The 12,346-nt window shown below is 47.3% G+C and overlaps 1 protein-coding gene across 1 annotated transcript; it reads left to right on the top strand.

The window, feature by feature from the left end:
* Nucleotides 1-658: 658 nt before the first annotated feature.
* Nucleotides 659-11,294, top strand: LURAP1 (leucine rich adaptor protein 1). Its single transcript, XM_007130504.1, has 2 exons — nucleotides 659-856; nucleotides 10,773-11,294. The coding sequence occupies exons 1-2, from the start codon at nucleotides 659-661 to the stop codon at nucleotides 11,292-11,294; spliced, it is 720 nt and encodes a 239-aa protein (XP_007130566.1).
* Nucleotides 11,295-12,346: the final 1,052 nt, after the last annotated feature.

Genomic DNA, 12,346 nt, shown 5'->3' with positions numbered 1-12,346 from the left:
ATCAGTTTACAAGATCAAGCATGATGTAGCCCTCTTCAGCTTCAATACTCGTTGCTCCTTTAGTCTAAATTTAGTGGCTACACTGGATGTGTGTGTGTATCAGTGGCTAGCTAAATTCCAAGCACTGTTTTAGATCCAGCTCCTCTACCCCAGGAAGCCTTCCAAAACCCTCTGTAGTTTCTGTTACCAATGTTCCTTAAAATCCCACATCCCTAACTGAGGATGCTTAACCTCATTCAGCAAACATTCATTGGGCGCCTGCTGAGTGCCTGGCTGGACTCAGTGCCAGAGTCAGGAGAAGGCGCTGAGCTCTTTCAGGTGCCTATCCAGCATCTCCCAGCCTCACCCATTCCGGAGCCAGGAGAAGGCGCTGAGCTCTTTCAGGTGCATATCCAGCATCGCCCAGCCTCACCCATTCCGGAGCCAGAGGTGTGTGCGCAGCACTCGAATGTACACACACACACACACAGACACACACAACACACCACACACACCCTCTGCGCGGCTTTTCTGAGTGTTACGGCGCCCTCCTCCCGCCCCCACACAGCGCGGGCGGGGACCCACCGGTTCCGCTCTGCACTGGCTGCTGTGAAAGGAGGACCCCCGGGAGCGGGATCCCGGCGTCCGGTCGCCCAACCCTGTTCAGGCTTAGGCCCGCATGGAGGGGACTGCGGAGTCCCAGACGCCTGACCTGCGAGACGTGGAGGGCAAGGTGGGCAGGAAGACCCCTGAAGGGCTGCTCCGCGGGCTGCGAGGCGAGTGGGAGCCGGGAACCTCTGGCGCCCTGCTGCTCCCGGGGGCGCCTAGCACGGGCCACAGCCTGGGGGACAAGATCATGGCGCTGAGGATGGAGCTGGTGAGTGTGGGCTACACGGGCCAGGGGCACGGAGTCTCCAGCATGGGGCCGGAGGGATGGACTCGCGTCGCTAGAGTTGGGCTGGAGAGGAGGGAGTTAAAATTCCCCGCCTAAGTCCTCAGGATTCCTATCAGATCAATCTTGAAGCCCTGGGGTCCATTAATTGCATTCCCCACGAAGGGTGAGTGGAGTATTGATGGGCTCAGGGTTTTTTCAGTTGGTTTTTTTTTTTTTTTTGCCAAATAATTGGGAGGGGAGAGGTGAGGATTGGGAAGCACTGAGAACCTAGCACAGCACAAATCTTCCCCCTCTCCCCTCACTTTGGGGCCACCTCTGCCCCCAGCCACCATTATAGGGCAACCAGTTTTTTCTCCTCTTGCAAACTGGGCCCAGGGTTTGTTCCTCAGAGGCTCCAGTATCCACCACAAGACTCAGCACAGAAGAGATTTGGGTGAAAACTGCCTGGGCTAGGGCCACTAAAAACATCCTCTTTCCCCAACGTTCCCCCACACCCACTTAAAATATTTGAAAGTTCCTAGAACCTTAGCAGACACAGCGTAGCAGCACCTGCAGTGTTAGTCCCATCACTGCAGACTCAGTCTCCTTCCTACCAACCCCCAAGTATACTGGATATTTGCATCTCATCTGCACTTCCTTGGGGAGAAGAGGAGAAAACAGGCACCCAACCCCTTCCCTGTTGCTGCTGGTCTAGATTCAGAGCCAAAAGGGCAGCTGGGGCCTCCCAGGCTCCCTAGGGCCCTGGTTCTGTTGAAGGGGGTGATTTACACCTGCCACCACTTTGCGGCCAATTCTAGGGAACTGAGGAATTGCCAGCCACTTTCTGGCCCAGAACCAGGAGCCCACAGTGAGTGTGTCAGCTAACAGGTCTTCCTGGAGCCCCACTGTGCCCTGCTCTGTGCCAGGCTGAGGGGTGTGTGTGTGTGTGTGTGTGTGTCTGTGTGTGTGTGTGTGTGTGCGTGTGTGTGTGTGTGTCTGTGGAGGGGGTGCCTTTGGGAGGGAGGTCATGGGCGCTACCTGACAGCCTGAGACGCTGGGAGAGATTTGTGGGCAAAGCAATCAGGAAAGGCTCCCTGGGGGAAGGATTTGAATGCCATATGTGCACTTGGCCTTGAAGTTTGGAAGCTACTGCCAAATTCTCCAGAGTGCTGTAACTGTGCCCACCTAAGGGAGGGGTCTGGCTTTGCCTCACTGTACAAACTTTAGCTCAGGGCCCAGAAAGAGCTAATTTAGAATGTCTTGCTTTGGAAACTAACTTTCACCAAGTGCATGTGCCAGGTGTCATGCTGAACATTTTACAAGATATTCTCTTAGTCCTCACAGAGATTTATTAGGTAGGTGATATTTTATAGATGAAGAAACTGAGGCACAGAGAGGTTAAGTAACTGCCCAAGTCATACAGAAAGTAAAAAGCAGAGCCAGGCTTTGAACCCAGGTGATTTGCCTACACTTTACATCTTCACCATTGAGACCTGCTTTGTGCCAGATGCATTAAATGCCTTTCATGTCATTGGAGTGAGAAAAGCAGTCATTATTTTCCCATTTCACAGAGCAAACATGCTTGCAGGTGTTAAGGGGCTTGCCTGAGCTCATACTGGGAGGAGCCATGCCTCGTCTCTCTGCCTCGTCTCTCTGGCTCTAACTCTTTTCTGTCTTTGGTGGAGATTACCTGTTCGTAAACTTTAAGGGGTACATTTTACTTTTGATTGGGTCTCTCTGCATTCCTGATGTAGCCTGGCTTGGGGCCCAAGGCTGACCACGAAGAACTCAAGGGAGGGAGCCTTCTGGGGTCCAGAACAGGGAGAGGCTCCCTATGTGCCCCATGGATTCCTACTCCATTCCTTTCTCCCTCCTCGGCAGAGGTATCTTAGGTTTCTTTATGCACTCTGCCCTACACACTAGGTGGCACCCAGCGGGACAAGGGTGGGGCAGGGGGGTTTCCCCTGGAGCTGCTGTGGCAGAACTAGTCCAAGCCCTCTAAGTACTGTCCTTCAACTGTCCCTCACTCAGCTTTCCTGCAGGGAGGGGGCAGGCCTGCCCTTGAGGCCAAGGTCATCACTGCCTCTAGGCCTCTCCCTCCCCTACTCAAAAGTTGACTGAACCAGACAGACTCCGGGATTTGTGGGAAGGGGAAACAATGGCAACTTCCCCTACTTAATCCTCCCACCCGGAGAACTGTTGCTATGACAACCCACCCCCACAGAGCAGTTTGAGAAAAAGCTTTAGGCCAGAAGAGAGAAGGCATGAGTTCAAGTCCTGGCTTTGCTCCTGAATCATTTTGTGATCTTGAGCAGAGCTCTGACTCTCTTGGCCTCAGTTTTTCTACCTCCTGGGGGAGGGGGCGAGGGGAGAGAAGGGTAACAATAGTCTGGGAATCTCATTCTAAAATCAGGGAGCTAGGACTGAGATCTGTAGGCTTTTATCCCAGGGCTTGATTGAGATTGAGCCATGAGTGAGCCATACTTGTGATCTTAGAGCTGGTCAGAGGGTTTGATGTGTACATGTTAAGGGGAAGAATGGGGAACCTGAATCCCCCTGGGAAGAGAATTGGGTTGGAGTGGCCTCTGAGGCTGCATCTCTCCTGAGCTGTTTATCCCCTTTCTGTTTCCAAAGAGATGGTGTGAAATGACTGTTTCTTTTTCTGGCAAGAAAGCCTTGCTTTCTTCTATTCTGGGTAGTGATGCTGTCACAGTCAGGGAATCCCACTGTCACAGGACTATAGAATCTGGTCCTTAGATTCACTTGCCGCCAACATGATAAAACCCAGCCCCCTGAGCCCTGGGACGAGCAGAGGGACCAAGGATAGTAAAGGCAAGAGAATCATAGAACTGAATCTGACCTACCCAATCCTAGGCTAAGCACCATAAACGAACTGGGCAGGACCTGCTGCTCTCAGGGAACTCATAGTCTGGGTTAGGGAAGAGAGAGACAGACTAGCCACTCTGGTACAGGTGCTGTTGGAACTCAGGGAGGACTTCCTGGAAGAGTCTTCATTATAGAGTGACATGGTCAGATTTGTGCTCTGGAAAGGCACAACTGAACTGGAGAAGACAAGCTGTTTCTTCTGGTTGGAATGACTCTCCATGGCTTTGTCTGGCTAAGTCCCACTTGACCTTCAAGTCTCAGCTCATGTCCTTTATTCTAGGAAGCATTTCCTTACTCCTCTGGTTATGGTTCTCTAGGTACCCACAGCTCTCCGTGCAGCATCTGCATCCCCTGGTATTTTCTGCACCGAATTTTAAGTGCTTGTGTCATTGTCTTATCTTAACCCACTAGACTATGAACTCTCTGAGGGCAAGAAATGGTGTCTTTTCTTGCTTTATCTACACAATGCCATGCCTATAAGAAACACTCAATAAATATTGCTCCATGACTGAATGGCTTAATTCCACCTTAAGGAAGTGTAGGGAAGACTTCCCAGAGGAGGTGGCATTTGAGTTGTGCCTTGAATAAAGTCAGTGGGAATTCCAGTTCAAAATGGCATATTAAACACATGCATTTACCTCCATTCCCCCCTGAAACTCCACTAAAAGCCAGTAGAAAGATTATTTTTAAAGCCATGAAGCCATTATGACAAGAACAGGAGAGAATATGATAGGAACAAAATTTTGGAAGCTGAAAGCAGAAGGAAGAGTAGTAACTAACTTAGTAGACTTGAAGAAAGCTGAATTCCAAGCCAGCAATGAGGAAAGTTGAAAAGCAACCCATTTTGCACCTCAAAGGTCTCAGGAGTTGATCTCAGATATTTCTAGATCTGAGGGTGCAAATAGAGCTGAACACAAAAGGGTTGATGAATGTCTGTTTAAGAGTCATACTCGGGGGCTTCCCTGGTGGTGGTGCAGTGGTTGGGAATCTGTCTGCCAATGCAGGGGACATGGGTTCAAGCCCTGGTCCCGGAAGGTCCCACGTGCCACAGAGCAACTAAGCCTGCGAGCCACAACTACTGAGCCCGTGCGCCTAGAGCCTGTGCTCCACAACAAGAGAAGCCACTGCAATGAGAAGCCCACACACCACAACGAAGAGTAGCCCCCACTCACCGCAACCCGAGAAAGCCCGCGTGCAGCAACGAAGACCTAACGCAGCCAAAAATAAATAAATTTTTAAAAAATACTGGTTTTCATTTATATTAGTGATATAGAATTGGGAAAAAAAAAAAGAGTCATACTCAGGGGACTTCCCTGGTGGTCCAGTGGTAAAGAATTTGCCTTACAATGCAGGGGACATAGGTTCAATCCCTGCTCAGGGAACTAAGATCTCACATGCCACGGGTCAACTAAGCCCGCGCACCGCGACTACGGAGCTCGTGCACCTCACGAGAGAACCCACATGCTGCAAACTACAGAGCCCACGCTCTCTGGAGCCCACACACCACAACTAGAGAGAGAAAACCCACGTGCCACAACTAGAGATAAGCCTGCACACCACAACGAAGAGCCCGCGTGCTGCAACTAAAGACCCGATGCAGCGAAAAATAAATAAACAAATAAAAAATCTTAAAAAAAAAGAAAAATTTTTTTTTAAAAAGGGACTTCCCTGGTGGCAGAGTGGTTAAGAATCCACCTGCCAATGCAGGGGACACGGGTTTGATCTCTGATCCGGGAAGCTCCGACATGCCGCAGAGCAGCTAAGGCCGTGCGCCACAGCTACGGAACCTGCGCTCTAGAGCCCGTGAGCCACAACTGCTGAAGCCTACGTGCCTAGAGACCATGCTCTGCAACAAGAGAAGCCACCGCAATGAGAAGCCTGTGCACTGCAACGAAGAGTAGCCTTCACTAGCCTCAACTAGAGAAAGCCTGCGTGCAGCAACGAAGACCCAACGCAGCCAAAAATAAATAAATAAATAAATAAAATTTATTTTTAAAAAAAAAGCATCATACTTGGGACTTCCCTGGTGTTCCAGTGGTTAAGAATCCATCTTGCAATGCAGAGGACGCCGGTTCAATCCCTGATCGGGGAACTAAGATCCCACATGCCGCGGGGCAACTAAGCCCACGCACCACAACTAGAGAGCCTATGTGCTATGGAGCCTGCGTGCCACAGCTAGAGAGAAACCCACACACTGCAACGAAGGGCCCACGCAGCAATGAAAGATCCTGGTGTGCCACATCTAACACCTGACGCAGACAAAAACTAAATAAATAAAATACTAAAAAAAAAAAGAATCATACTCTAAGAATCCCTCCCCAACTGGGCAACCAAGTGCCCACAACTCCTTTATCATTGCAGAAGACTGGAAATGTAAGTTTTGGAAAGAATAGAACAGAAGGAAGGGAGGAAGGGGAAGGGAAGAAGACTGGAAGGCAGGAAGGAAGAGATGGAAGGAGGGAAGGAAGGAGGAAAGAGGAAAGGAAGAGGGGAGAAAACAAAGCAGGAGAAGCATTTTTAGTATGAAAAATTTTGTTTAATACATTTAGTTTGGTCATGGACTACATGGTTTCACTGTTAAAAAATTTGTCCCCAGCACGAAATAATTGAAGATGATCTCTTTTATCCTGTGTCATTAATAGTCTGTGCAGTCTGTGGTACTTCAGTTATTTATGTCCACATCTCCTTACTGAAACTGTAAGCTTCTGTTAAGCAGGGAGAGTTTCTCCATTATCTTTGTAATTATTAGAAAATCCAGGTACCCAATAATCATTTGTTTAATTGAAGTCAACAAATATTCTTCCAAATGTTGTGATGTTCTTCCAAAAACACAAATAATTTCAGGTACAAAATTTTCTATACTTATGCCATAGTAGATAAATTAAGCATAGTAATATGTAAAGCCAAATAGCTACCATTTATTGGTTAGTGAATACTTGTCAGGCAGTATGCTATGCCTGTTAATGCCCCTTCTATTTCTGAAAATAAACCTTTAAATTAGATAGTATCCTCTTTTTACAATGAAGAAATGATGGTTTAAAGGGAAAAAAATATTCCAATTTCATATGACTCATTAATGGCAAAACTGGAACTTGAATCCAGGTCTGTTTAATTCCAGTGCCTATATTCTTCTCAGTGTACAAATACTTGGTCTGATTTCTGGCTTATCATTGTAGGTGTGACTAAAGCAGTTATTTCCTGAATAATTCAATAAACATTTATCAAGTAATATATATTTAAAAAATAATAGAACCAAAGATCTCCAGGTTGGGAGACACCAAGCAAAGTTTGAGAGCAAGAGGGATTAAGTTAAAATATACTAAATGCTATGTAATACCCTTCCCAGCCTTTCCCTTTCTTGGCTCCCAGAACATTGGCAGCTTTGCTTACATTATACTCTCTAGATGGGTATAATATAGTGAATGTGATGAACCCAAGGAAAAAAAAAACACACACACGCAAGGTACTACCTACAGGCCTTACCCAGTCAAACATCCTAGCAAAATAACCCTTAGTGATGTTCAGAGCTGGCAAGCTTCAGGCACAGAGAGTTTCCAATCAGCTTTTTAGAGACCACTCTGAAGTATGAGCAGCAGCTAAAGATTGTAAGACATCTGATGAAGCCCTTTAACTATATAGACCTATACAAACAGAAAAAAGTGACTTGAATAAAATGGAGATAATTCAGGGAGATAAGAACTTAAACAATCATTAATTATATCCTTAAAGAGATGAGATAATACTGCATCCATGAACAAAAACAGGACGTTATTAAAAAAACATTCAGAGAACTAGAAACAACTCTTGGAAATAAAAACATGATAGGAAAAAAATGAAAAACTCAATAGAAAGGTTGATAATATTGAAATATTTCACAAACTAGAACACATATAGGGAGAGATGGAAGAGAAAAAAAATAGAGGATCCTTTCAGGGTGCCCTCTATCCAAATAATGGTATTTCCAGAAAGAACAAAAAAACATATATTGGAGGAGAAATAATCATCAATGAAATAATTAAAGAAAATCTCCAGAACTGAAGTTCTGAGTTTACAGATTAAAAGAGCCCAACAAGTGACAGATTCAGTGGATGAAAACAGAATCACACCATGGCAAATTACTGTGATAACTTAGAAAACTGGGCACCAAGAGAAGATCCTAAGAACTTCTAGAAAGAGTGGGAAGGTGGTCATATACAAAGAATCAGAAATCAGAATGGCATCAGACTTTTTAAGTGTAACACTGAAAATTAGAAGACAATGGAACAATGCTCTAAATTCTGAAGAAAAATTATTTTCAACCTAGATTTCTATGCTCAGCTAAACAGTCAACAGTGTGAGGAGCAAATAACATTTTAAAGCATGTGAAGCTTCAACAAATATATCTCCTATGCAGGTATAGTCTATGCAGACTTTATCAGGAAGCTACTGGAGGAAAAGCACCACACACAAAGGAGTAATCAATAAAGAAGATCTGGGATCCAGGAAACAGGGATCCAACTCAGGAGAGAGGCAAAGTTGAATCCCCAAGGTGATAGTGAAGGGAGATCTCTGGAGGACAGTTGTGCAGCAGGGACAGATTGGAGCAGATCGGAAGGCTTCTAAAGAGCTGCCTCTAATAAGATGGAATAGATAGAACATATGTTGTGTTTAAAAACCTTGAGAGGGAAATTCAGACAACTGGGAGGGAGTTTAGGGATGACTTACTGATAATGATATACCAAACTAAGCAAAATAGTAGCAGTAGTAATAATAATTATTATTATTATCTAAAAAGGAAAACTTAAAGTTGTAAGAAAGGAAAAGTAACCATAGTAAACCACATGGCTTAGCTGTGAATAGCATTTCCAAATCCTAATAAGGTAAATGCTGAATAATTAATTTTATTGCATATATTGGGCATATGAGGAGATGGGAAGGGTATGAGATGGCAGAGGAGTAGGGAGTAGGATGAAAGAGTTAAATCCTTAAACTTCTATTGTGTGTGAAGTCAATAGAAAATACCTAAAACTTAAAAATCAATAAGTAGGGCTTCCCTGGTGGCGCAGTGGTTGAGAATCCGCCTGCCGATGCAGGGGACACAGGTTCGTGCCCCTATCCGGGAAGATCCCACATGCCGCGGAGCGGCTGGGCCCGTGAGCCATGGCCACTGAGCCTGTGTGTCCGGAGCCTGTGCATCCAGAGCCTGTGCTCCGCAACGGGAGAGGCCACAACAGTGAGAGGCCTGCGTACCCCCCAAAAAAGAAAAAAAAATCAATAAATAGTTATTTGGTAATTAGAAGGTAAGGACACGTGTTCGTGCCCCGGTCCGGGAAGATCCCACATGCCGCGGAGCGGCTAGGCCCGTGAGCCATGGCCACTGAGCCTGTGTGTCCGGAGCCTGTGCATCCAGAGCCTGTGCTCTGCAACGGGAGAGGCCACAACAGTGAGAGGCCTGCGTACCCCCCAAAAAAGAAAAAAAAATCAATAAATAGTTATTTGGTAATTAGAAGGTAAGTACCAAAATAAACAGCTAAAAAAGCGATAGTAGCTCTCTTTGGAAAGTGGGATTTAGGACTAAGATGGGGGAGCTGTTACTTTTCATAATAAATCTTTGAGAACTGTTTGCTTCTTTAATCTATGTACATCTATTACTTTTATTAAAAGTAAAGCTAGGGAATTCCCTGGTGGCGCAATGGATAGGACTCCACACTCCCAATGCAGGAGGCCCAGGTTCGATCCCTGGTCAGGGAGCTAGATCCCACATGCATGGCGCAACTAAGAGTTTGCATGCCACAACTAAGGAGCCTGCATGCTGCAGCTAAGGAGCTGGCAAGCTGCAACTAAGAAGCCAGCAAGCCATAACTAAGGAGCCTGCGTGCTACAACTAAGGAGACTGCCTGCTGCAACTAAGACCTGGTGCAACCAAATATTTAAAAAAAAAAAAAAAAAAGTAAACCTAGGACTTCCCTGGCGATCCAATGGTTGACACTCTACGCTTCCACTACGGAGGCTGCAGGTTTGGTCTCTGGTCGGGGAGCTGGGATCCCACATGCTGCACAGTGCGGCCAAAAAAGAAAAAAGTAAAGCTAAATAAAATGAAATTTTAAAAGTTGTGTGTGGCAGGACCTGGGGTTCCCACAGAAATATGCTAGAGGTGAAGTTAGAGGGATGGGCAAGAGCTGTATTATGACAGGCTTTTGAATACCTGCTGCTAAAGTGCTTAGATTTTATTCTCTAAGAGCAGTGCAAAGCCTGAAAAGGTTCTTGAGCAAGGGAGGGACAAGTTCACACTTGTGCTTGGGGAAGATAACTCAGTGCATCTGAGCTAGAAGGGACCCTAGAGATTACCCAGTAAGTCAAACTTACTCCCAGTGCAGACAAGGAGACTGGTGTATAGTAGAGGGAAGCCCCGAATCCCCAGCCAGTGAGATTCTGACCCTTTGAAGCTCTAGCCAACCCTTCCCTCCCACAGCAGCTGCTACCAACATCCTGAAGGATGACCAGGTTAGCGCCTTCTTTACCCCCCCAGCTCCTGCCTCATTTTGGCCCAGTCTACTTCCCAATTAACACTTGGCCGCCTATCAGGCTACTCTTTGGATGACTGCTTCTAAGTCTTACTGGTGAATCTGGACTGGTTCAATAGTTAATACCCTATCTGTGAAGTTCAAATCTCAGTAGGATTGGATTTTAATACTTAACACTTACTGAGATTTTACTCTGTACCAGGCACAGTGCTCAGTGCCTAAAAAACAACATCACAAAATTCTCCCAGCCACCCTGTGAGGTGAGTGACCTAACCCTATTTCACAAACAAGGAAACCCAGGCTCAAAGAAGGTAAGAAAGTTGCCCACAGTCATATAGCTAATCAGTTGTAGAGCTGAGATTTTAAACAGCAGTCTCTCTGCTTCTAAAGCCTACACTCCAAACCATTCTATTTCCATGCTTCTTGAAAGTGAAGCATAGTTGGTTGGATCACAAGGTAGAGGCCTCTAGAAACATTGGGGAAACCCGTGGCCCAGAACCTGGAACTGATTCCTTCTCCCACTCCCCTAGGCTTACCTGCGAGCCGTCGACGTGAAGATCCTACAGCAGCTGGTGACCTTGAACGAGGGCATTGAGGCAGTGCGCTGGCTGTTGGAGGAGCGGGGGACGTGGACCAGCCACTGCAGCAGCCTCACCAGCAGCCAATATAGCCTGACAGGCGGGAGCCCAGGCCGTTCAAGGCGAGGCAGCTGGGACAGCCTGCCAGACACCAGCTCCACTGACCGGCTGGACAGTGTCTCCATTGGCAGCTTCCTGGACACAGTGGCCCCCAGCGAGCTGGATGAACAGGGCCCCCCCGGGGCTCCCCGTCCTGAGATGGACTGGGCAAAGGCTATACCCTGTGGGGAGAGGGCCAGGACTGAGGTGGACCTGACAGCCACCAGGCTAGGAAGCTTGAGGGCTGTGTGGAAGCCCCCAGGGGAGGGGCTCCAAGGTGGACCTCCTGAGCCACCAGAGGATGAGAGTACCAAGCTGGGCTTTGAGACCCACTGGTACTGGGGCCAGTGCCAGGATGATGTGACCTTCCTGTAACAACTCTTCCACCCTTTTGTACTCCTATGGCTCTTTTTCATCGCTAGGCCCTGGTCTCCCTCAAATTTATTCTCCCTCAATCTGGGATTAGGAAGAGGCTGCATTGAAATCAGTTACCATGGAAACCTGGCCTCACCATCTCTCTGGTCTCTGGGGAGGCTCTGCCTTTATCCTTCAATTATTGGGTCCCTAGAGCTATTTTCATGGCTACATTGACTCTAGAGGCTTGACCTGTGGCTCCAGGTGTAATGGTATCTCTTCCCCTTTCCTCCCAACTGGGATTTGATGGTTTAGCATCCCTGCGAGATCACTGATGACGAGATGGGGGTATAATTGCCTCACCCAACATCTAGGAGCCTTGGCTCCCCTCTCGGCCAAGATGGAGGATTGTGGAGGGACATGGACATTCAAGGCCAACCCTCCATGGATTGGCCCTCCCAGAAGCCTTTGGGGTTGGTAGAGCCACCCCTTCCTGTCTGGTGAGTGATGCCATTTCCTGCCAGGATGGATTAGCCTTTCCTCTGTACCAGTCTTTTAGTGATGATAGGTCAGTATAGGGGTGTCTGAGCCCCTGCTGCTAAGTGAGACCATATCATTTATTCTCCCTACCATTACTTCTTGTGAATGGGAACATACCACCCTCCTCACAGGAAGGTTTCTCAGTCAGATGTTTGTACTTCTCAGAGAGGTTCTTAGTATTTAAACAGGGAGTTCTCATTTTATCCTAGGGATTCTCACTTCCTCTCTGACCACACTCCTGTCTGCTGCCAGCATTCCTATATCTGTGCTTTTAGGGAGGAAACTGGCAGGAGCCTCCACCTACAGCTCTCAGAAGTCTGTTTGGCCTGCCCTGCCACAGTCCCCTGTCTTACTCTGTCCCTCGGTTGCCCCCATTCTTGTATTCTGGCTCCAAATCTGTCCGCCAGGAGGTTCAGCCTTTGTGTCTCCACACCTTCTCGGTTTCCACTTTGGGCCTCAGACCTTTTATATGCAGATGAGCCCCTCAGCCTTCTCTCTCCAGCGCTGATGGGAGCCAGAGGGAGGAGAAGCTT

The sequence above is a fragment of the Physeter macrocephalus genome, chromosome 4 (genome assembly GCF_002837175.3).
Source record: "Physeter macrocephalus isolate SW-GA chromosome 4, ASM283717v5, whole genome shotgun sequence".
NCBI lineage: Eukaryota > Metazoa > Chordata > Mammalia > Artiodactyla > Physeteridae > Physeter > Physeter macrocephalus.
This window is presented reverse-complemented; position numbering and strand designations above follow the sequence as displayed.

What these genes read in the sequence shown, in the direction of transcription:
- LURAP1 (XM_007130504.1), top strand. Translation starts at nt 659, where the DNA reads ATGGAGGGGACTGCGGAGTCCCAGACGCCTGACCTGCGAGACGTGGAG. An exon ending in TGGCGCTGAGGATGGAGCTG is followed by an intron (nt 857 to 10,772) that starts GTGAGTGTGGGC and finishes CCACTCCCCTAG; the next exon opens with GCTTACCTGCGAGCCGTCGA.